The sequence below is a fragment of the Rattus rattus genome, chromosome 16, assembly GCF_011064425.1.
Source record: "Rattus rattus isolate New Zealand chromosome 16, Rrattus_CSIRO_v1, whole genome shotgun sequence".
In the NCBI taxonomy this organism is placed as follows: domain Eukaryota; kingdom Metazoa; phylum Chordata; class Mammalia; order Rodentia; family Muridae; genus Rattus; species Rattus rattus.
The window spans coordinates 41,027,039-41,052,152 of record NC_046169.1 but is presented as its reverse complement, the minus strand read 5'-3'; the positions used below and the strand labels follow the sequence as shown (position 1 = coordinate 41,052,152).

At 49.7% G+C, this 25,114-nt stretch overlaps 1 protein-coding gene across 1 annotated transcript in view; it reads right to left on the bottom strand.

Moving 5' to 3' along the window:
- The window catches only part of Grk3 (G protein-coupled receptor kinase 3), a 108,003-nt gene that overhangs the window by 20,407 nt on the left and 62,482 nt on the right, over positions 1-25,114 (bottom strand). The window contains exons 7-13 of the mRNA XM_032886630.1: positions 23,519-23,570; positions 21,646-21,737; positions 20,120-20,219; positions 12,957-13,035; positions 11,295-11,425; positions 7,024-7,118; positions 3,308-3,415 (exon numbers count right to left, since the gene is read on the bottom strand). Of these exons, the coding sequence (XP_032742521.1) occupies positions 3,308-3,415; positions 7,024-7,118; positions 11,295-11,425; positions 12,957-13,035; positions 20,120-20,219; positions 21,646-21,737; positions 23,519-23,570 (657 nt within the window). The remainder of the gene's footprint in view (positions 1-3,307; positions 3,416-7,023; positions 7,119-11,294; positions 11,426-12,956; positions 13,036-20,119; positions 20,220-21,645; positions 21,738-23,518; positions 23,571-25,114) is intronic.

Here is a 25,114-nt window from a genome sequence, read left to right as displayed (position 1 = left end):
GAAGGGCTTTTGGGAAAGCAGCAGAGAAAGAATCTGGGTAGGGAGAAGCTGGGTGGAGAAAAGCTGGGTAGGGAGAAGCTGGGTGACGCATCAAAGCCCATTTGCCCAAGATTCCTCCTGCAGGTTCAGGAAATGGTCAGGAGACAGTGACCGGGAACTGGCTGTGAAGAATGGCCAACAGACCTTTGGGCATCTAGAGGCTTGCACCCACAACAGATTCTTCTGTGACGTCTTCAGTCTTATCTTTGTTCACACTCATTCTCCCCACGTGTGTAGTGTGTGTGTGTTTATGTATGTATGTGTGCAAGTGTGCATGTGTGTATGTGCACTCATGCATGTGTGTATTTCGGGGCCTGTGTGTGCAAGTATGTACATGTATGTGTGTGCAAGTATGCATGCGTATGCATGCATGTGTGCATTGTGGGCACATGTGTGTATGTGCAGAAGTATGCATGTGTGTACGTGCACACATGCATGTGTGCACTGGGGGTATGTGTGTGTGTTCAAGTGTGTGTGTGTGTGTGTGCAAGTATGCATGTGTGTATGTGCACTCATGCATGTGTGCATTTCAGGGCCTGTGTGCAAGTATGTACATGTATGTGTATGCAAATATGCATGTGTGCATGTGTATGCATGCATGTGTGCATTGTGGGCATGTGTGTGTATGTGCAGAAGTATGCATGTATGTACGTGCACACATGTATGTGTGCATTGGGGGGTATGTGTGTGTGTTCAAGTGTGTGTGTGTGTGTGTGTGTGTGAGTTGGGGGCCATAGAGGTCAGAGGACAACTTTTAGGAGTTGGTCCACCTCCTTCCACCATGTGGGTCCCAGGGATTAACTTGGGTCTTCTGGCTTGGTGACAGGTGTCCTTACCTGCTGAGCCACCTCGCCAGGCCAGTCTTTGTTCTGCCTGAACCAGCCTTCCTTGAGATGCTCTTTTTAAGGGCTTCAGTCTGGCTTCTCGGTCACCCAAGCTGTGTCCACTCTGTGGCTTCCAGCTCTCCCACATCACTCCCCAATTGTCCCTAGGACCATTCTCAGAAGCCCTTGGGTTCCTGACAGAAACCTCCCACCCGCAGGAGATGAGGACTCTGCCAAGGACTTTTATCTTCTCATTCAGACAGACTCAGATTAAACTGCGGTTTCTGTAAAACTCACCCCCTCGATGCCTCAAATCACAGCTGCATGGGACGAAGGTGATAATTAGACGAGCTGGCTCTTCAAACACAAAGTCATGTGATCACGGACCCTCTTGGGACTACAAGCATGGGCAGTTTTACAAACAGCTAGGGACAGCGATGAAGAAGCATATTCTGGCCTTGGCAGGCTTGCACCGCCTCCCTCGGGTACTTTATTGGGGACTCTTCTATCTTGTATGCTGTGAGTCAACTTGGACTCTCAGACTGTGCATCTCCAGAGGGGACTAGAGGGGCTCCTGGATGTCTCCCTGAACCTGCAGTGACTGCAGTGGTGAGGGTGGGGGATGGATGGAAGGGGTCCTCCCTGGGAAATGGCTTCCTCTGGCTAGCATGAATGCTAATCAGGTCAGCTAGTCTGCCCACAGAAATTAAGGGCGCCTGGGCTCCACCAACATGGTCCTGGTAATGCAATTACGAAATAACAGACCCAAGTTTCTCAGTGGTAATATAATTTTGCATCCTGGGGGAATACGACGGGCACGGCGGAATTGGATTACAGAAGCACCCGGGATGTACGGAGCTGTACTTGGAGCCAAGTTGGGAGGTCTGTGGAGTTCAGCAGCTTTTCAAAATGAACCAAATAGGGCACACAGCAGCCACGGTACACTCAGTGAGTTTTCCCAGGGGTGCAGTGAGCCCTCAGCAGGCTGTGGGGCCAGCCTTCTTGGCAACTGATAAAAGGAAAGTCTGGGTAGGAAGTGGGGACCGAGGGCCTTTCTTAGACCTTACAGTGAGAGTGAAGGACAGGGCTGGGCTCCACCAGACTCAAGCTCCCAGTTAAAACAGGCCGAAACCTCTAGAAAGCCACACAGGTGTCAGCAAAGCTGTCAACCGTCCAGTAGGAGGTGCACTCCCCTACGGTCCAGTCTCACCATCCCTGTAACCTACAATAGAGCCTAGCAGAAAAGTCGGCGTCAGACGCGGCAGCTGCAGCAGGCTCAAGGAGAAGTGCAGCCTTTTCGGGCGGGGCTACTTTGGCTCTCTCACCCCCACACAACTCCCCAGATGCTCAAGGCTCAGGAGGCACGAGAAGTCATCTGTAGGTGGGGAGGGGGGAGACTCACCCCTTTCTCCAGTCATCCGCGCTTTCATACTTTTGCCTAGTCCCAGAACACGGCTTGTACCGGCTGGTTTTGTGTGTCAATGTGACACCAGCTGGTGTTATCACAGAGAAAGGTGCCTCAGTCGAGGAAATGCCGCCATTTTTGAGACCCAACTGTAAGGCATTTTCTCAACTAGTGATCAAGGCCATTGTGGGTGGAGCCATCCCCTAGGCTGGAGGTCCTGGGTTCTATAACAAAGCAGGCTGAGCAAGCCATGGGGGAAGCAAGCCAGTAAGCAGCACCCTCCATGGCCTCTGCATCAGCTCCCACTCCCTGACCTGCGTGAGTTCCAGTCCTGACTTCCTTTGGTGATGAACAGCAACATGGAAGTGTGAGCTGAATAAACCCGTTCCTCCCCAACTTGCTTCTTGGCCATGATGGTTTTTTTTTTAAATATTTTATTTATTAATTAATTATATATTATGAGTACACTGTTGCTGTCTTCAGACACACCAGAAGAGGGCATCAGATCTCATTTCAGATGGTTGTGAGCCACCATGTGGTTGCTGGGATTTGAACTCAGGACCTCAGGAAGAGCAGTCAGTGCCCTTAACCACTGAGCCATCTCTCCAGCCCAGCCATGATGTTTCGTGCAGGAACAGAAACCCTGACGAAGACACAGCCTACAGTGGAAGTGCTTCAAGGCCTCTTGATTTGCTGCATTACCTTAGTTCCTTTGAACAAAATGGGTCCCATGGCAACAGAATACAGACCACGAGCTTTGAGCTCTGAGCACTGGGGACAGAAGCCGGCCTGAGTAAAACAGTAAAGTGACTGTGACCGTCGCCGACAGCAGTGTGGCTTAAAGGACACTCCGTGCCGTAACAAGACATCTTGGTAGTAATTAGGTGATCTCCCCACTCCCGTGCCGAGGATGAAACCCAGGGCGCCATGTTCATGAGGCAGTGTCCTCTACCACTGAGCTAACCTCTACTTAGGAAGCTCCACATGATCCAAGCACCCTCCCCTCCCCCCCAGGACAGGACGTCTGCGTTCCACTCACCCCCGCAGGAGCTTGAAGAGCATGCAGCCCAGGGAGAACCAGTCGGCGCTGCTGTCGTAGCATGTCCCCTTCTGCAACACCTCGGGAGCCATGTACCCATGGGTGCCCCTGGGGAGGGAAGGGAGATGGTCACGGGAGTACACCCATTGAGAGCGGGGGGGCCAGTGACTGAGCCCAGAGAAGCAGGCACACCTACTGTACTGAGGCAACCGTGAGTTCACAGGAGGAGGATGTGAAGGCAGTTTGGCTGAGGCATGTCCCTCCACTGACCACCAGGGTCAAGTCAACTGATCTGGCCAGCTTGGTGGGTGTCCATGAACACCCAAGGGTACATACGCCATGCCCAAGGTTTGTCCGAGGGACCAAAGCCCTTATCTGCAGCCCATCTGTCTTCACTGAGAGGATAAAAGGGCCCTGGGGGATGCAGATGCAGCCAGGGCTTGGCATCACAAGTCCCAGGTGATGAACTGAACCCATGCAGGACAGGAGGCAGATTCAAATCCCTAGTTCCTTGGGGCGGGTGCTACTGACTTGCTCACACACACCGAGCATCAGCCCAGAAACCTCTGGCCAGTAAGGATCATGGGCGATCCCTGGAGCCCACGGGAGAGGCTTGAAGAAGCCACAGAACACGTGATATGGGTGCTGGCAGATCACAGCCAGCCTGGCTCTCTGCAAGGCGCCAGCATAAAATCAAGAGAGCCATGCCGGGAACAGATGAGACCTCTGCCAGGGTTCCTAAAACGTTTTCTGGGAAAGTTGAGTTTCAGCCTTGCCTGGAAGCCCTTTGAGGTGACTTTAAGGTGGTGTACTGGCTGGTTCTGTGTGTCAACTTGACACAAGCTGGAGTTATCACAGAGAAAGGAGCCTTGAGGAAATACCTCCACGAGACCCAGGCTTAAGGCATTTTCTCAACTAGTGATCAAGGGGTGAGGACCCTGCCCATTGTGGGTGTGGCCATCTTATTGTGGGCGGGGCCATCCCTGGGCTGGTGGTCCTGGGTTCTATAAGAAAGCAGGCTGAGCAAGCCAGCAAGCCAGTAAGTATCATCCCTCCACGGCCTCTGCATCAGCTCCTGCTTCCTGACCTGCTTGAGTTCCTGTCCTGACTTCCTTTGGTGATGAACATCAGCATGGAAGTGTAAGCTAAATAAACCCTTTCCTCCTCAACTTGCTTCTTGGTCATGATGTTTTGTGCAGGAATAGAAACCCTGACTAAGACAGGTGGTATGACCGAACCCCGATTTGGGAGTGGAGGGACGGCTTCCAGAGAAATCAAACAGGATGCTGTGAACAGGCAGGCTCTGCAGGTGTCCTCTGGAGTCAACCAGAACTATTCCTCACTGGCCTGCATGGCAACCAGATGCTCACTGATGGGTGGCGGGCAGATGGGCCCCTGGGAATACAGGAGAACAGCTCGGCAAGGACACGGTGGCACAGGTAAGCTCTTCACTGCTCCTTAAAGTAAGTGCAGGCTCCTACTAGTCCTGGCAGTGCACTCTATTCCGGAAGTTTTTCTTTCCACCTACCAGGGTTCCTCCACAGTTATATCCCATGACCTGGGAGCCAACAGCCCAGGGGACCCCAGTAATCCTTATCTGCCTGGGGTTCTGCCAGGTCCAGCAGATACTCGTGCCTGAAACTGTCACAGGAGGGGCAACATCGCCACCCTCTCTGCAAAAGAGAATAGATCTGATAGGTATTAAAAAAAAATCAAACCCAGGTCTATGTCACCAAAGCCATCATTCAGTCCTAGTCACAAAATGCCTCAATAGAGAAATATTTAAAAAGACACGCTCCTGTGGCTTATCTGCATAAAGTGGTGACCCCGGCGCCAGCATTAAAACCAGGGGTTTTGTATCCTCAGTCCAATCTCTCTATGAATACTGTTTGAGATGGTCAGTGTCGGCCGTCAACAGGGCAGATCTGGAACACCAGGGAGGAATCACTCACTCCTGGGCATGCCTGTGACTGTATTGCTTGGGTTAACTAAAGTGGGCAGCACCATCCCCTAGGCTTGGGTCCCGGCTGCGTTAAGAGAACAAAGTGAACAGAGTTGTGTGCTGTTTCCTGCCTGGCTGTCTCCTGTCCTACAACTGGGATGCCCCTGCCAAGACGTAGCTTTAACCCAGAATTATGAACCAGAGCAACCCTTCTTCTCCTAACCTGCTTTTGTCGGGGTATTTTTATCACAGCCAAGAAAAAGACACTGTTCAAATGGAGTTCCTCAGGCAGAACGACCCTCCGTTTGTGGCTGGTATGACTCTTAGGACCAAGGCAGCCAGGCTGGTGGGATAAACCAAGCTCAGACACAGAGCTGAGGTTCTGGGAAGTCGAACTCTTACAAACTCTCCTACACAAGCTGTAAGAACAGCACACTGAAGATGTTAGCACACCGGAGAGTGGTGGCATTAAAAATTCAAAAGCATCTCTCAAAAAAAAAAAAAAAAAAGGCGGATGAACCACCTGGGTGAAGGGCAGGTAGCCACACTCTGTCAGAACACGGATGCTTTCAAAGAGTCTTATCCCAGCTTCCGTGCAGAGAGCGATGTACTCACAGAAACCATGGTGTTCCGTGTGACGTGTGAACACGTGACTATTCTTATTTAAGGCAGGCCCCGATGAAGCACTGCAAACCCACCCCTCTTCAGTTCCAGTTACACAAAAGAAGGGTCTGTAGTTTATTCTCCACACAGACACATGGAACGGGAGGAAACTGGGTTCGTCACCAGAACCATTCGGCAGCGAGAACACTTGCTCAGAGGCCAGTAAAGTGTGATTGCAAGAGATTCGGTGCTAGAAGGAGATATTTTAGTGAGTGCCTGTGTGCGTGTACGCAGGGGGCATACCCAGGCCACAGCGTGCCTATGGAGGTCAGAGGAACAGCTTACAGGATTCAGGTCCCTCCTTCTATCATGTGGGTCCCAGGGACTGAACTCAGGTGCTATCTATCCACTTAGCCATTCACAGTGGAGAAGGAGACAATTCTAAATGGCAAAGTGGGAGTTGGGGGTGTGGCTTCACCAGCATGCTTCTCACAACTTCTTCTGAGCTGGGACAATGCCTGAGGCCACCTCAGGCCTTAGCATTGCCACCACTACACAGGGTTCCGAGTCATCAGAGCTGGCTCAAGGGGCTGCAGCCTCAAGACATACTTCCCTTGTGGCAACCCTCCTGGGCTAACAGCATGACCTGTCGGTAAGGAGGTGGCTGGCTCCAAGCAGTTCCTGATTTCTCAGAAGTGTGGCAGAGGGAGATGGGAAATGGGGTCTGAGCCCTCCCTGGGGCATTCCGGGCAGCAGTCACATGCCTCTCTAGGGCACAGGCTCTGACAAACACCCTGGCAATGGCACCCACCAATTTATTCGCTTTAAGGAGGAAGAGACTGGAGGTCAAAGGGGTGAGCAGGCTCACAGAGTCTCACAGGCAGTGTGCATTCTGCTTCCGCAGAAACAGATCCCTTCCCGTGAAACAGCCAGTTCCTGAGTGGGGGGTGGGGGGCGGGGGGTGGTCCCCAGGAGCCAAGTCTGTTCTCACAGACAGTGACAGGAAACACAGTGCTCTTATCTCTGCTCCCATCATCTTGATACTGAATACAACACGGAGCATGGAACTGGTGAGGGAGGCAGGCGAGGAGCGCAGGCGGCCAGGTGGCATTGCCCGAATGCAGGCGCCATGGTGCGGAAAAGCAGCAAATGCAGCAGACGTGATACTCACACGCTGGCGTGAGGCTTCTTTTTAGAGAAATCGCAGGCCAGGCCAAGATCCGATATCCTCACATGCCCATATTCATCCAGGAGGATGTTCGCAGGCTGAAAGGAAAAGAGGTTCAAAGAGTCCCCCAAGAGCTCCAGAGGGTGCACCCCAACATCATCTCATCATGGATGGCATGACCTTCACGAGGGTACACCCCAACATCACTTCATCATGGTCACCGTGATCTCTACAGGGTGTGTGTACCCCTATGTCATCCTGGGGACTCTGGTGTCCTCAAATCAAGGCAGCAGGACAATGAACCCAGAGAACCACTCTGCAGACCTCAGCAGGAAAGGGCTCTGAGAGTGACACCACACACACACACACACACACACACACACACACACACACACACACACACACACACTAGAGAGTAAGACCCAGTGGGTGTTGGGGGACCGGAGGGTTCCCAACATGGGTTTGAAGCCTGTCCTCCCATTACTCCAAGAGCTTCCTATGTAACCAGCTTAGACATTCTGGCAATGGGGCCCAAGCTTTGTGCCACCTGCGTGGACCACAAGGTTTCTGAGAATACGGCTGCCAACAGCCGAATCAGGGAGGAATCTTACAGAGACGTACAGCTGCTGACTGGAGGGCTGGAAGTATCCCAGAACACCAGACCAGTCCTGATGGACAGCCCTCACTGACCAGGGCCCGACTAATTGGATCTGACCCCGACTCTGATCTAATCTGTTTCCATTCAGATTGGATTTGGTCGGTGCAGTCACAGAAATGAACACACACACACACACACACACACACACACACACACACACACACAAACTGCAGTCACCTCAGGAATATCTTTCTGCCTCGAAAACCTATTGTTTTGCCTAAAATAAAAGTAGCAGCAAGCTCTTACAGCAGGGAAACATGAATAACCATGAGTGACTATAATTACATTTGAATGAGAATTAAATGACATCATCGCCTGCTAATAGCTTAGGAACCAAGACAGGCAGGGGAATGAGGAGAAGCCATTTCAAAGGTTTCAATTAAGACACGGCATCAGCCCTGGGCTGTCTGTGTGTTTCTGCTTCCTCATAAAACTCATGAGCAGCTACTATGCCAGCAGCCAACCAGCGTCTGGCTATTTCTACTAGTTCAATTAAAAAAAAACTATCTTTGCTCCTGTACGTTCACATAAAAGCTAATCCTAATTATTTTAACTCCCTAAACACTTTGAGTTTTGTTTCACAGAAGTATTCTTTAAAAAAAAAAAAATATATATATATATATACATATATATATACATATATATATATATATGTATATATATGGGCTGGAGAGATATATGGGCTGGAGAGATGGCTCGGTGGTTAAGAACACCGACTGCTCTTCCTAGAGGTCCTGAGTTCAATTCCCAGCAACCACATGGTGGCTCACAACCATCTGTAATGGGATCTGGTGCCCTCTTCTGGTGTGTCTGGGGACAGCTACAGTGTACTCATGTATAATAAATAAATAAATCTTTAAAAAAAATTATGTACCCAAACCAAAATGCAGCAATTTTTACTCCTAGATTTTAACAAGTCCTATTAGTAGCTGGGTCTGGTGACATGTCTGTCATCCAGCAGCCCGGGAGGCTGAGGCAGGAGGATCTCAAGTTCCATGCTGCCCTGGGCTACCTAGTGAGGGCCCTATCTCAAACACACACACACACACACACACACACACACACACACACACACACACACCCCTCACAAAACCTAGAAGAAAGGAACACGACTTCCTTCCGGCCCATTGCATGTTTAGAACATTCCAGAAGGAAACAGAAATGGGAGTCAAACACTTTCTCCAGGTGTTCTCCTATCCAATGGGGAAACTGTCTGTCACTCTCTTGCAGTGACGTATATTATCTTACACAGGTGTGGAGGTTTGTTCTGTTGCTGTGAATTGTGGTGCTAATAAGTGCAGACTCCCCAAGACCTCGTTGCCCTAGAGACCAGAGACAAGAGTCTTCACATAGTCCCAAGTGATACTGTGGGACCCTGCCTCCAGGTTAATTCTGATTGGTGAATAAAGTGCCAAGTTAATTCTGATTGGCGAATAAAGTTGCTGACAGCCAATAGCTGGGCAGAAGAGGCCCCCAAGTTAATTCTGATTGGCGAATAAAGATGCCGACAGCCAATAGCTGGGCAGGCGAGGTATAGGTGAGGTTTAGGGTTCCTGGGCTTGGGGATCTGAGGAGAACCATAAGGGGGAAGAAGGTGATGGAGAGAGAGAAGGGTTAGGAGTCAAGAAAACATGGCCCTGAGGGCTGGTCCATCGGAGTTAAGAGCAGCCAAGATGAAACATAGTAAGTAATAACTCGGGGTTATCGATAGGAAAGTAGATTCTAATAACGTAGGGGAGAGATATCTGCCCACTTCTTGTGCTGTTTAAGGATTATTGTAAATATAAAGTCTCTGTGTATCCTTTATCCAGGAGCTAAATGGCCAAGGCAGGAGAGAAACCCTGGATTGGGATTCAATTCTACAACACACAGGTGTGTCTATAATCTGTCAGGGTCTCTGTCCTGGGTGACCTCGCTTGTTTGTTTGCTTGCTTTTTGGTTTTGCTTTGCTCTTTCACTAGTTTTCCCAACCTGGCACAAGCTGGAGTCTCCTGAGAAGGGAGAACCATAACTGAGAACCTGTTTACATAAGATCAGGCTGTGGGCAAACCTGTAGAGCATTTTCTTCATTAGTGATTGATCGGGGAGGGCCCCACCCATTGTGGGTGGAGCCAGCCCATTGTGGGTGGAGCCATCCCTGGGCTGGTGTTCCTGGGTTCTATAAGAAAGCAGGCTGACCAAGCCAGTAAGTAGCACCCCTCCCTGGCCTCTGCATCAGCTCCTGCTTCTAGGTTCCTGCCCTACTTGAGTTCCTGCTCCGAGTTCCCTGCATGATGGACCACAGGCTATAAGAGGAGATAAACCCTTTCCTTCCGCATTGGCTTTGGTCAGGGCAGTTTATCCCAGCGATGGAGTCCCTAAGTATGGCAGTCCCTCTTTTTGTCTTCTACTGTCTGCATCACACATCGATGCGCCGTGTCACCATGGACACACGGAGCAACCACCCAGTCTCCCCCGACCCCGAACCCCTTCATGGAGGGCCCATTTCAAAGCGCACTTCTAGAGGTCACATTGCTTCTGAGCCGTGGGGCAAAGACGGGGATATGAGCACAGCTCAGAGAGGAACCACCGTGAGATGTCCCCAGGCTGAGCTATACCGCACAACCCACCCCTCTCCCTCCAACCAGCCTTGTCCCACAGGAGCCAGGACTGCATCTTTCTTTATCTTGGCTCACGGTCATCTTTATCCCTGTCAAGCTCTGACCAACGACCAGGGCAAGCTCCGTTCTGTGATGAGCAGCTACTGAACCATGATTATATACAAAAGTGGGAAATTGTAGATTGATGTCATTATACAGATGAAAACAGGTATCGGATAGAACATGCCTGTCATTGGACGAGAAGGAAGGATGGGCAGGAGAAAAGTTTTAGAGAGGAGGAGACAGGAGTGAGGAGGAGGAAGCAGCTGAGAGAACATGGAGGCTGATGTTAAGATTCCCCTCTGCACCTTTACAGGTTGTTATGAATGTTCTTAAGGGATGGATGTGTACAGGGCTTTGTATGTCTAGGTGGGCAATTATAGCTTATCAATTGGATCAGAGGTCACTGTGTTGTATGTTCTTTCATGTGACGATTTAATTGAATTCAAGAGAGTATACGATGGCTGGAGACATTCGGCTGCCACGGAATTGGGATGTATATGTCTGGGATGGTGGCAGCCTGCTCTGGGAACTAGATGGGTGGAGAGATTGTTCCAAAGCTTAGAGAGTAGCCATTGGCCATGTGATATGGGATGGAGCAGAGCAGGTGAGACGTTTTGCTGACTGAGATGAAGACATCCAACAGATACCTTGGGGCACTGCAGTGCCTAGTGAGGATTAAAAGACAGCATTTTATTTTAATTTTACAGCAACAGAAAATGCCCCCAAAGATGCTGGCCAGTCTCTTTTTTATCATGTGTAACTCCTCGACTTAGTATCAGCTGCACCCAGCACCTTAGTAGGCACTGTGGTTGCCATGACAACAGGGAATGGCCACAGGTACCACACACCCGCCCCAAATGTGGTCACACAGTGAACTACTTTGGGTGGAGACAGGGATAGGAAGACAGGGACTGGGCCCTGCTGCAGAGAGAGGAGCTCCCAGAGGGCCCTGGGCACACCCTGACCCCCCTCACCTTCAGGTCTCTGTAGACTACAAAGCAGGTGTGCATGTGCTCGAGGCCCAGGATGATCTCGCTGGCATAAAATCGCATCTCCTTCTCGGAGAACACCCCGTGCTGGGAGAGGTGGTAGTGCATGTCGCCCCCTGCAACCAGAGATCCAAGAGGGCAAGTCACTGATGTTCATTGAGAGGAGACAGAGGTCACCCCGCATTATAAGGGTGCTGGAGAAAAATGGAAAAGGCTCCACCTTTTGGCCTTAACTTAGGTCTTCCATTTCTGTTAGTTTGGCCAAAGGTGTGGATCATTGCAGAAACCATGCCTCATGGATGGGACAGAGCCACCATTTGGGGCTGCAGCTCAGCTGCCAAGGACATCGTTGAGCGTGGGCCAGCCTGCGGAACCTCCCAATTATTTACACCCTGCCCAGTAACTGAACCCACCCATGCCATCCACTCCTTGACCAGCCATTGCTCGAGACAACAAGACCCAAAATATGAACCTGACACTGGCCCCGTGGATTGGATACTGAGCCTGTCCAACAGACAAGTGTAGCTGGCAAAACCCAGGCGGTGGGGCTCGGAGAGCCCTCATAAAACTGTCGCCCTGGTCACGTGTTCGGAATCGTTTTTTTAACAACATGATATTGGGAAAAGGAAATAGCTTCTTGGCTTCAAGGATGGGTCATAAGGCCCAGGAGTGGGGAGTGAGTAAAGGTTGCACATGTCTGATGTCGATTGGTGCCCTGGACTTCACACAGCTCTTCCCTCCTCTTGTATATACTGAGATATCAATAAAGGGCTCCAAGCTCTTCCCAGTGGGCCAGCCTGGCCCTGGCAGGCAAGGGGTCTCTCTGCCTTCACCCCTCCATGACCACAGCCTCCTTTCCCTACATGCACGCACGCACGCACGCACGCACGCACGCACGCACGCACGCACGCACGCACGGCCTGCCCTATCGGCTCCGGCATCGTCTTGAACTCACTACCAACCTTTGTCCTTCCTATTCTGGGGCTCAGTATGAGCTCAAAGCACACACTCGAAACATAGTAAAACTTAAGGGAACTAACGAAAAAAGAAAAAGAAAAAGCAAGCAACCGAACCGTCTGAATGGCTCATATTTCGTTTCAACTTTTCCTAAAAATACCCCGAGTTCTCCGATACTACATTCTCGCACTGAAAGCACTTTCTGGATGAACGTTTTGTGTCTGCGCCTTTTGGGGTTCATGGTTTCAGAGATGAGAGCGGAGTCCTGAGGATTCAGGAGGCAGGGAAAAGAAAAAGCAGAATCCACACAAATCAGCCCTGGAAAGCCAGCTTCTAAGTGCGTGCCTATCTATGGCCTACGTTCTTGGGAGATATTTCATTCCTATGAGTTGAGATCAGGACATAAGCTAAAGACCAAGGCCAGCTGTAGTCCAGAGGGCAAAACTTCACGGTCGGTATTTATTTTGTGAGAAGTTACTAGACCTGACATCCCGGGGAGAAAATGGCAGGCTGGGAGAAATCACAGCCAATCTTGCAAGATGGATTTATCCAAAACCAAAGGGCACAGATGCCCCTAAACTACAATGAGAGTATAACTCTGGGACAGGCTCATGGAGCCCAGCATTGTCTGGGGACCACTGAACACAATGCAGTGCTCACGGGGCAGCCAGACATCTGGGGCTTGCTTACCGTTCATCAGGTCCAGGATGAAGCAGAGTTTGTCTGGCGTGTGGAAGGCATAGGTCATGCAGACAATGAAGGGACAGTCCTAGAGTGGACAAACAGAAGCCTGTGAGATGGACAGAAAGCATTCAACTGTCAGACACCTCACCACGGACTCCTGCTGAGCCCTCTTCTTGGATCTGAGTGTGACACACGCTGGTCACTTCAGGAGCCACAGAGCAGCAGATCTAGCGGATGTCAAAGAGCCAGAGACGCAGTCCACCATGGGAACAGCAGGATGTGGGGTACCCTCTCACCCTGACTCATCCTGGCACTGTTCTTTCTGCTCCTGGGCCCCTTCAAAAGACCACAGACACCAGGAACAGGTTTACCCTATGGTGTCTGCTCTCAAGCTTTGGGTCCCTGGCCAGTCAACTGTGTATTTGAATCTCTGCTCTGAACTCAGAAGAGCCAAATGAGAGAGAAGTTATGTAGCATTTGTGTTATTGGAATGAATTAGCCTTTGAAGGAGGAAAATATACTGTCAAGTGACTGACAGAGTAACTCAACATAAACGGGCGACCATGTCCTGTGAATCGTCCACGGATCCCACAGAATCCTAACAGAAGTGAAGGCTGACAGGCTGATTAATATGTGCGGGACTATAAACAGTCAGAAAGTGTGGACACGCTTTAGAAAAACAAGCCAGGACAGTCAGAGCGGTACACGTGATGACTCCTTACTGGGCTGGGAGAGGGCTCTGTAGGGCTGCACAGCATGAGGACCTGAGCTCAGACACCCCACACACACATTAAAGAACAAACGGTTGAGTACACACTGGGGATGCAGAGAGGAAAGGGTCACTGGGGCTCGCTGGCCATATTTAGTATAGACAATCAGTGAACTCCAGGTTCACCCTGTCTCAAAAATCAAGATATAGAACAACAGAGGAAATCAGCATTCACTTTGGCCTCCACAGGAACACACATGGGTGAGCATCCCTCATCCCTCTGCAAGGGTTAGTACACACACTTCAGACATACATACACACACACACACACACACGTGTACACAAACAGACACACGCATGCATATACACACACATAGGTACAGACAAACACATGCACACACGTACAAACACATATATACATGCAAAGATATAAACTTATATACAGATACACGTGCTATATACACATGGGCACATGCATACACATGCCCACTCGGGTATACACAAACACAGAGGTGCATACATATGCACACAAACGGATTTACTGGTGCGCACATACATACACATACAAGGACACACAGGTACATACTCAGGTACATGCACAGGTACACACACATGTGTACACAAACACACAAGTATGTATATGTATAGGCTCATACCACATGTACATGTCTACACGCAAGCACACACATATATACACTCAGGTACATGCACACATGTATACAAACACACAAGCATATATATGTATATGCATATACACATATGCACATGTCTATACACACAGACACAGGTCCATGCATACACATGTACACACACACAGGTAAACACACATACACATGCTTAAAATGTAGTTCAGACAGTATGGCCCTAAGCTCAAGCACAAAATGAGTAATGGGGAGAGAACTCGCGAAGGGCACTCATGTAGGTGGCCTCCTGAGTGCAATAAAAGGCCACAGGTCGGGCTAGCATTTTCTATTAGTGCTGAACAGCCGAGCATCTATTCAACGAAGCAGAAACACGGCCTGGCCACACACTCTGCATGACAACCACCATTAGCACCATGGTGCCGAGCCATGAGCAGCTGTTTGGAGCTATCACCTGGGTTGTGCATTACATGACCCGGCCACCCCACACCAAGTAGCCAGTCGGTGGCTGTCTGCACTATGGGAGCAGGAGGCCTATCTCTAGAACTGCCTACCAGCTCTGGTTAGATTAGCTGAGCCTGGGAAAGGCCTCGGGGAGAGTCGGGGAGGGAACTGTGGCACAAGACTCTTGACCTGATCATCAGCTCGGGCTCTGCAGACCACATGCATTCTCCATGTCCTTTCCTTACAAGGCCTCTAGATACAGATGGACCATTCCTGGCTCACGGGCTGGCTTTGGTGACAGTGCCACACAGCTCTTGTTGACCCTGCTATCTAGCTATACAGGGAGCGGCTGTGACAGGCAGCAACGTGGGCCACCTCATGCATTCTCATGGAGAGAGAGCAGAAACAGCCACATGTAGGTCAGGTTAACAGCTGAGACGGCCATCTCGTGAGAGCTCAGGAGAGGAATGGCCAGGGCGGGGAGCTAGTGTCTCAAGCCTCCGGGTGACTTCAGGACTTCGGGCTCCTGACAAACCTCCATTTCCGACTGACCATTCACCAGCTCTCGGATCCCGACTCAGCAGGATTCTCTGCTGGACTCCACCCAGGATCAGTTTAGACTCTTCACAAGTCCTTGCTACCAAAGAGCCTCAGCAACTGGAGAGATGGCTCAGTGGTTAAGAGCACTGTCTGTTCTTCCAGAGGTCCTGAGTTCAAATCCCAGCAACCACATGGTGGCTCACACCCATATGTCATGGGATCTGATGCCCTCTTCTAGTGTGTCTGAGGACAGTGACAGTGTACTCACATAAATAAAATAAATCTTAAAAAAAAAAAAGAAAGAAACCTCAACAATAATCTGACCTACCTACCATACAATGCGGCCTGCCCTACACAACGGTCTTTCTGGACACTTTAAATTATTAAAATTCAAAGAAGGGTTGAAGTTTCCCCAGTGTAACTTTGCAGGTGTACTTTTTAAAGCTACTTTATTAGGTTCTTATATCTACCATCCTTCTCCACCCTAATCCGTTCCAAACTCCCCCCCCCAACACTAGGTAGGAGGGAAATAAGTTAGAGGGGAAATGGTGCAGAGACTTCGTTAGACTACTTGCTGCTGACTAAGGGTGTTGAGTTCCTAGAGGCAAGTCCGATCTCAGCAGTCAGGGTATCTCCAACCAGCAAAGCAGCAGAAACCAGCAGCAGCAGGAGAACCAGCAACCACCCACCCCCAGCCCTCTGGGGCACTCGACTTCATACCCTCCCTAGAATCCCCAGAATTCCAAACATAAACTGTCTGCAGCTGGCAAAAATCACACCTCTCTTGGAACACGAGACAATCATAGTTAACGGCCATGGACGGTCTGAAGCAGCCCCATACCCCACACCTGGGATTAAAGCAAAAGCCATATTCACATAACTTTTTTTTTTTTTCAGAAACCAAAATTCTCACCAAGTAACTTCCCTTGAAACGCCAGTGTTGGGGAGACTCTCAGTCTGTAAGATTCATGACATGCAAGCAAGTGGGTCTGGGTTTGATCTCCAGAACCCACATTAAAGAGCTAGGCCTGGTTGTATGCACTTGGGATCCTAACACTGTGGTGGCAGAGAGAGCAATGAGCCCTGGGCTTCCTGGGCTTCCTGGGCCTCCCGGGCCTCCCGGGACAGCCAGCCTAGCCCAATTGTTGAGCCCGGGTCAGAGAGAAACTCTATCTCAAAGCACAGGGGAAGGCCAACAATCTAAGAGTAACCCCTGGCATCTGACCTCTCACCCCTGACCTCAAGCAAGCAAGTGCACACACAACTGCACACAGAATATGCGATAGCAAGCTCCAAAATTTCTGGGTTAAGGGCGTGCAGATGATTTCGAGTTGGTCTGCGCTATAAAACTACGGACGTACAAACTTGGACTCATTTCCATAATTCTTCTAGAGGAAATTGGGTCGGGATGACTGACAGCTTCCTCTTTGGTCCTCTGGTCTGCTGAGATGGCGAATTTACTGACTCAGAGTTGCGCATTCTCAGGTACATGAAGCACAGGGCCTTCTGGGGCCCTGTCTCAGTTAGGGTTACTGTGGCTATGCTGAAACCAAATGACTGAAGTTAAGTCGGGGAGGAAAGGGTTTATTTGGCTTGTACACCCTAAAAAAATCGCAGTCCACTGAAGGAAGCCAAGACAGGAAGAGGACAGGAACCTTCAGGCAGGAGCTGATGCAGAGGACAGGAGCATCAGCAGGGGCCATGGAGGGGTGCTGCTCACTGGCTTGCTCCTCATGACTTGCTCAGCTTGCTTTCTTATAGAACCCAGGACCACCAGCCCAGGGATGGCCCCACCCACAATGGGATGGCCCCACCCACAGCGTGCTGGCCCCACCCACAATGGGCTGGGGCCTGTCCCCACCAATCACTAATTAAGAAAATGTATTGCTTGCTTACAGCCCGATTTTATGGAGGCGCTTTCTCGCCTGAAGTTCCCTCTTCTCAGCTTGTGACAAGGGGACACAAACTAGCCAACACAGGCCTCCATCTTCTCCAGATCTTCCCTTGCCACACTTACCCCCTCATCCTCAGTGGGCCCCCTAAACACGTACCCTGTGATCTAATGGGCAGCTCAGTGGAAAAGAGAAGTGGGTGAACCCAAAACTCAGCAAAGCCAGGGTCTTTCCCAGCCGGGGTGGGGAACTGTATGCAAGACACCAGAGGGCCTCACAGGGAAGATCCTTAAACACAGTGGCTTGTGATCCTTCAAAGGACAGCTCAGCATCTTTAGCAAGCGAGGAATGAGTTTTAGAGTTAGAATTTAGAATTAGAGGGAGAGGAAGGGTAAGGCAGGGGGACGATGAAAGGGAAGGTGAGTGGGAAAAGAGGAGGAAGAGGAGGAAGAGGAGGAAGAGGAGGAGAAACCCAGCTGGTCTCACTTTGAGGGGAAAGTGGGAAGGGGGAAGGAGTAGCGGAAAAAAGGGAGGGAGAAGGAGGAGGGGAAGGGAGAGGGGAGGGGGAGGGGAAAGGGGAAGGGAGGAGGAAGGGAGAGAGAGAAAGAAGAAACCCAGCTAGTCTCACTTCCTCATTTAAAAACAAGCAAGCCAAGCTCTGAATTGGAAACTGGTTGTGTGAGACCACAAAGAAATGGGCAGCTGGCCATGATGGAAGCCCCGTGTTCCCTGAGCATCCCCCAACAGCTCCTTATAAGGTGGTTTTGCCCAGTGCCAGGTACAGGCTCCCGGTGACCCACTTCCAGATGGGTGGATTTGCGTACATTTTTCCTTACCGGCCTCAGCCCTGACCATCAAGTTTTGAGCACTCAGGCCATTCAAGTTTGAGTCTGTCTAATAGACAAGGCTAGTTTCCCCAGTCTCAGACCACATGTCTGCGTTGACTTCTACCCACCTGGGAAAACCCAAAGCTACTTCATCTACCACCAGAGCCTTCCTCATCTCTGTGGGAGAAGTCACAGCCTGACAGTAGCCATTGTGAACTCAGATGGCCCCCTTGGGCATCTGACCAAACTGACCCTGAGAACGAACAAATACCTGGGGCCAGCCCATCCCCCACCACACCTAGGAATCCCCCCAAAGAGAGCTCCCCTTGAGCAGTCTCCCCAGTGAGACTAGAGAGAACACCATTGGCTACAGTTCTTACTGCCTTAGCACAAGCACTGACAGAGCGTGAAACACACCCAGTAAGAAAGGAAGACCAGTAAGCCTCATTGATCCAGGGGCCAAGTGGACACCAGAAGGAAGGTCACATGGTGTCCAGGGCACGAAGAACTGAGTGCCGACACTCCCAAGTCACCTTACCATGGCGTGCCAGACTGAAGCACCAGTGCCGTCCTTAGCAAAACAGCTCAGTATCTGAACATGTGTAGGGTTCATTCTCTTAAGTTAGTTCAAGTTAGTGGCCCAACAGAACCAGGATTTCAAGTTTGTTTCCTTCAGGCTGGACCAAAGCAAAGATGTCGTACTTCCCACCCCCCACATCCTCTCGTCTGAATAAAGGAATTATTCAAATAATATATACAACCTGGCTTTGTTCCTTTCCAACATAAAAAAAAAAATCAAACAAACAAAAAACTTCGTAGGACTTCTTAAAAACCAACGGGACTTTGCAATAACTCATTAAAAAGTGAGGTTAAATGTCCAGAGTTGGAAGACCAATGTGCATAATTAGGGGTTAATTAGAGCCCCACTCTTGTTTTACAGTTCACCTAAGTAAGCGACATGGTTGTTTTGCTTCAGCAAAACACACACACACACACACACACACACACACACACACACACCACACACACACACACACACACACACACACCACTTCACCTCCAAAGGAATGATCCAAAAGGTGAGCTTGGGCCAGTGTGGCCAAGAACCGGAAGGGGCGGATCTATTCTGGGTCTCCGCAGCTCTCTCACCAACTGAAATGGGTTCCTAGCCATTACGGTTTGACGCCTTCAAATCCTTCAGGTACAGAGGACGACTGCACATGGAATCCAGCTGTGTCCGTCAAAAGGGCCCCACAGAACGTGACCATCAGAAATCCACACCTATGGCCTGGATAGTGACATCCGAGCCCTCCACTTATTACAGGGAGGGCTAACCTGCCAGCCACAAGTGTACACTATGCTCTGTCACAGCACGCTGCACCCTAAGCCTCTGGCCTGTTCTGAGCGCTGGCCAACAGCCGTGTGGTACTCACACACCTGCACAGATTTCAATAAGGAGAGCCATCTTGTTTGGCGGCTCTGTACAAACATATAAAGACCACTGAGGGTTGTGGTGATGATGGTAGTAATGATGATGGCGGCGGTAGCTGTGGTGGTGGTGAGGTTGGTGGTTATCGTGGGAAGGTTGTTGATGGTGGCGGTGGCAGTGGTAGGGATCATGGTACTGGGATCAAACCCTCATGCCTGCTCATCAAATGTTCATTCTCCAAGCCACATCTCCAGCTCTGAAGCTGAGGCTTGGATGCCTGACACCATTCCCAGACAAATAAGTCAGAGTCGAAGCCCCGCCCTCTGCATGGCTTATGGTGGGCGGGGCTCAGCCTTTCCTCCTCTGGCTGGCTTTCCAGCCTGCCGCCATTTTAAAGTCGCATCCGAGTGTTCTTATCACCATAATTGTCTGCCCTCTGGGCACCACGCTCCACCAAGAAGAAGACAGGAGAAGGGAACTGCTCTGGGGGAGGTGCTGCTTCTGGAGGATAAGTGGTTGTACTGGCTTCCCCTCACTCAGGCTCAGAGAGAGGCATTACACTCCACCCAAGCAGCATGAGCACTTCCTGTGTCACCTCCTAACCCTCCCTCCATCAACCTACTCTGTGATCAGCTGGGACAGACAATAGCAACGGGTCAGATGTCGGAAGCCATGGGATCGACTCACCCCAGTGCTGACGAGAGACAACATGATCCTCTCGTTCAAAGCCAGCGTCTCTCCCTGTTTCATCTTCACTCTCTTCTTGTCTAAGCACTTCATGGCATACCTGGGAACATAAAGACAAGGGCGCAGTCTAGGCCGGGGACCCGAGCCAGGTTACACAAACTTCTAAGCTATTTCTATCAAGGCAAAAGGAAGCAAGATGGTGCCCAGATACCCTCCAGGGAATCTCCACTGTGGGGAGGAAGCAATCACACGGTACTACAGGCATTTCTCTCAACGTGTGGATAGAGATGCATTAGATAAATGGAGCAGAAGCAAAAATAATAAATACGTAACGTGCGCTCTGGTGCTACCGGGGAGAGGAGATGAATGCATGGATCGGATTTAGCTCTTTGGAGGTATAAGACCCTAACTGGATTCTCCTGCACTCACACATAGCCAGTACTCTTTCAGGTGACAAGAAGACTTTTCCTTTTCTTTTTTTAAAGATTTTATTTATTTTATGTATGTGAGTACACTGACACACCAGAAGAGGGCATCAGATCCCATTACAGATGGCTGTGAGCCACCATGTGGTTGCTGGGAATTGAACTCAGGACCTCTGGATGAGCAGTCAGTACTCTTAACCACTGAACCGTCTCTTCAGCCCAACAAGAAGATTTTTTCATGTCTCCTCCTGGCTAACTAAGGGGCCCGCTGACAGCTTAAAATTTACCAGAACCTGTGACAAAGTCACAAGGGAAACTGGCCCATCAATTTGGCTTATTCTGTAAATCGTAGGCAGCGGAAAGCAAGAGATGTTTTCGGTAGAACAGTGGGAGGCTGAAAGAGGATTCTTAACTTCTTACAGGAGTTTTAAGGATAGACAATTCTCCGTGACTGTCACATTTGCTTTGAACTGCCTGGAAGGTGGGGTGGGGGCTGGTGTCAGAGCCCAGAACTCAGAAAACACATGGCTTCTTAACTGAAACACTGTGCAGAGCGTGTTGGTGGATACTCTGAGGCAGAGGCAAGTAGACCTCTGAGTTTGAGGTCAGCTTGGTCTACAGATCGAGTATTTGGCCAACCAGGGCTACATGAGACTCTGTCATATGACCTATAGAAAAACAGTGAGGCAGCAAGGAGCTTAACCACTTCATGGAGCCCTGAGAACACAGGAAACAATGTATCGCTGATGAGGGACCTTCAAAACACTCTGCAGGCTGCTCCAGTCTCCACCCTTGACCAGGATGGTTTTCATAGAACCCGCCACTGGAAAACTAGCAGTCAGTAGTCAGGCCCTGAGTACGTGAGCAGCAGGATCCCTACACAAGGGAAGGCACCATGGGTCACTGGATCAAGCTCAAAGGAGAGCAGGAAGCAATTCCAGGTCAGGCTCCCTGCTGCAAGCACTCCATGTGTGGATCCTGTTAGCTTCCGAGTGGGCCTAAGAAATGAAGGGCAGGGCTTCCTGATCAAATCTAAACATCTATTTCTTTCTGTGGACTGAGGCCCCCTTAACAGTCCCATGAGACAAGACAGAGGCTCACATTTTACCGGTGTCTGCTTTCCTGCAGCCGTAAACTTCCCCAAACCCTCCTCGGCCGATGATCCTGTGCACACTGAAGTCGTTCATGCTCAGCTGTGGAGCACAAGACAAAATAAAGATGTGAAATCACACGACGTCAGGGTAAGGACAGACAGATGGTCCAGTGTCACCTCCCACTCCCAGGATGGATTCCTTAAGCTGAGAGATGAGACTGCAGTCCAACATGGAGACAGGGGTGGGGGAGGGGGAAGTATGGGAGGGGACTGTCTCTTCACTCTTGAAAACCTCATGCAAGTTGTGATGTCAGGGAAGCACAAGTATAGAATTACTAGTCAATATAAGAAGTGACTCTTCTCCACACCGTCCTGGTGGGAAGACAAGAGTCCATGCGGAGGGCAGCTGTTTCAGAACAAACACTCTCTGACTGGAAGTGCTGAGAGGCAGGCCATGGGAGTCGGGACTCCTCACACAAACATAAAAAGAGCCACAGAAAGAGACTTCATTCATACACACACACACACTCCATCCATCGACAGAGCTCAGGGGCCAGGAAAGGGTGTGTATGTGTGTGTGTGTGTGTGTGTGTGTGTGTGTGTGTGTGTGTGTGTGTGAGCCTGTGTGAATATATGTGTGCTTGTGTGTCTATGTGTATATGTGTATGCCTCTGTGTGACTGTATTTATGTATGTATGTATGTATGTATGTATGTATGTATGTATGTATGTGCATGCATGTGTATGGACTCTATATGTATGTTATCCTGTGTGGATATGTGTATATACTTGTGTGTGTAAGCCTGTGTGCATATGTGTGTATGTTTGTGTGTATGTGTATATGTGTATGAATCTGTGTGTGTGTGTGTGTGTGTATGCACGCACGCGCACATGTGTGTGAGTTACAATCCCTTTCTTTTAAATCATCCAGAACATAGGAAGCAAGGGGAAGATTTTAAAAAAACCTTCCCACAATACTGCTTTAAGTACACATTTTTCTTTAAAAACAAAACCACAATGGATTCTTTTATGAAACCCGAACCCTATATTTCCAGAAGATCCATGTAAGGAGAGTAGAGGGTGTAGACAGAGCTGTGCACCCAAACATGACCCCCAGAGCAGTCCTTTCCTAGAGTGACTGACATTTCAGCTTAGAGGACGGTGCGATACCTAGGAACCAGACACTCTGTCTCTCTCTGTCTCTCTCTGTCTCTGCCTCTCTGCCTCTGTCTCTCTCTGTCTCTGTCTCTGTCTCTCTCTCTCTCTCTCTCTCTCTCACACACACACACACACACAGAGAGAGAGAGAGAGAGAGAGAGAGAGAGAGAGAGAGAGAGAGAGAGAGATTTGTCCCTCGTGCTGAGGCCTGACTCCTGCACTGTCTAGCCCAGTGTTCTACCATGGAGCTGAATACCCAACCCCCACTTCTGCCAATTCCAAACTAAGAACAAGGAAACGGAACAACTCTGAAACCTTATTCTATAAAACTGTTCTGCTCGTTTTATTATATCCTACAGTAAGGCAGGTGAAGGGAACTTCACAGTGTGGCAAGAGCCCAGGCTGTACAGTCCTGATAGTGAATGGAAGGCTTACGTTGCCACTGTTATTTTTGGTAAAGGGTCAATCAATCGCAACCTAAAATAGCCCTTCTTAGGTACGTAAGCTCATTCTCACACAAAGAGGAGGAAAGAAAGCTAAGGTTGCAATGGCTTCTCCTTGAGCATGGGAGCCCAGCTTTTAGTCCATGGACTTGTATGAAGCACATCTGTGCTGCACTGCATACCCTTGGGGAGAACGTTCCAGAACAAAGCATTTTCTCACGACATTAGGGCAGAGGAAGTTTTTATTTAAAGGGGGGCGGGCAGAGAAGTATGGTACTCACGTGAATATTCAATTCCACGTTCTTCCACTGACAGAATCTAGTGAATTTTTCGCTAAAAGAGAATATAAATAATTACTAGAGAGTTACGTAGCACCTAACTGGAGTTCTAAGAGACCTGTGGGATGGGGTCCAACTCCCGTGCTGCTTCTCACGCAAGGAAAACATTCTCAGACAGCACAACTGGCACGCCTTCAATGTAACCCCTGTACCCGCGGCTCAGGAAAACTTTGAAAGAGGGAGCAGAAAGATTACAAGACCAGAGGACCAACATACAATATGGACGTCACACCCATGTACTCTTAGCAATATGGTTGCTGGAACAAGACCAGCACAGTGACATTACCAGGTAACCTACCAACGTGGACAGGAGACATTTCACACCCCTGAATGAAAAGCCGTCTACTCCAAGCACCCACATAGGTTTAATACCATGTGACCAGTTCTGCATACATGTACAGGTGAGCAAAGCTAAATGGACTCAGGTTACATACCTGTGTGAATATGTACACATGTACATATATATATATATATATAAAAATTCACACATGTATATACACATAGCAATAGCTATTATAGACATGACCATGATGAACTTGGGAGGAGACAAACATGGGAGGAGCTGGAGGGAGAAGCTGGAGGAAGGAGGAGCTGGAGAGAGGAGCTGAAGGGAGAAGCTAGAGGGAGGAGGAGCTGGAAGGAGGAGGAGCTGGAGGGAGGAGGGCAGGTATGATGAGATACAATTCACACAATAAAATATTAAAACTTTTTCTACCCAGTGTTCACGGCTTTGTTTTTCTGTTTAAATAAAAGACTTGGTGTCTCTCCTCAATGGTCACATGCCCCACGCATAATTTGATTTAAGGGTGTATTGATGCAAACCTCCGGGTGCAGCAAAGTTGCCACTTTGAGATCAGCGTGAATCACTCTCTGGCTGCTAGAGCTGCCTTCACCAGTGTATCAATACAAATCAGAACAACAAAGTTGCCACTTTGAGATCAGTGAAAAGAATCACTACTTCCCAGAGCTGGTTTCTCTGTACACCCGGGACCTTTCAATTTGTAGCTAGGGATGACTCATGACTACTATTTTAGACCTTCTGCTCTAAACAACCAAAAGGACAAGCAATGTACACAAATAATGCTAAGGGTAGCAAACACAGCCTATGATCACTGCGTGTCCAATCCACATGGCTCATTGGCTCCTTTCAACAGCTCCGTGAACTGGGGCATTCTGACCCCAATTTACGAGGACCAAGACCAAGGCCAGCAAAGAGAACTGGACAAAGGTCATGCGTGGGTGAGCAGATGGACCCAGACCAACAGGCTCCTTAACTCCTCAGAGATGCACAGAATTCAGCAGAGAACCCCTCCCCTTCACACTGGCCTTCTCCACCGCATGCTAATTGCTGTCTTCATTCATGCCCGAAAGAAAAACAAACATGCTTGCTGTGAGTGTGGAGTTTGGGTTTGGAAAGCACAGGTCTTGAACTTCACCAAAGTTGTGCAGGAAGGTGGGTGGTGCACTAAGGGCTTGAGGATTTTCCTTTGAGCCCTGCCATCTCTTGGGAAGAAGGAGAAACCTCAGCAGTGTGGCTGT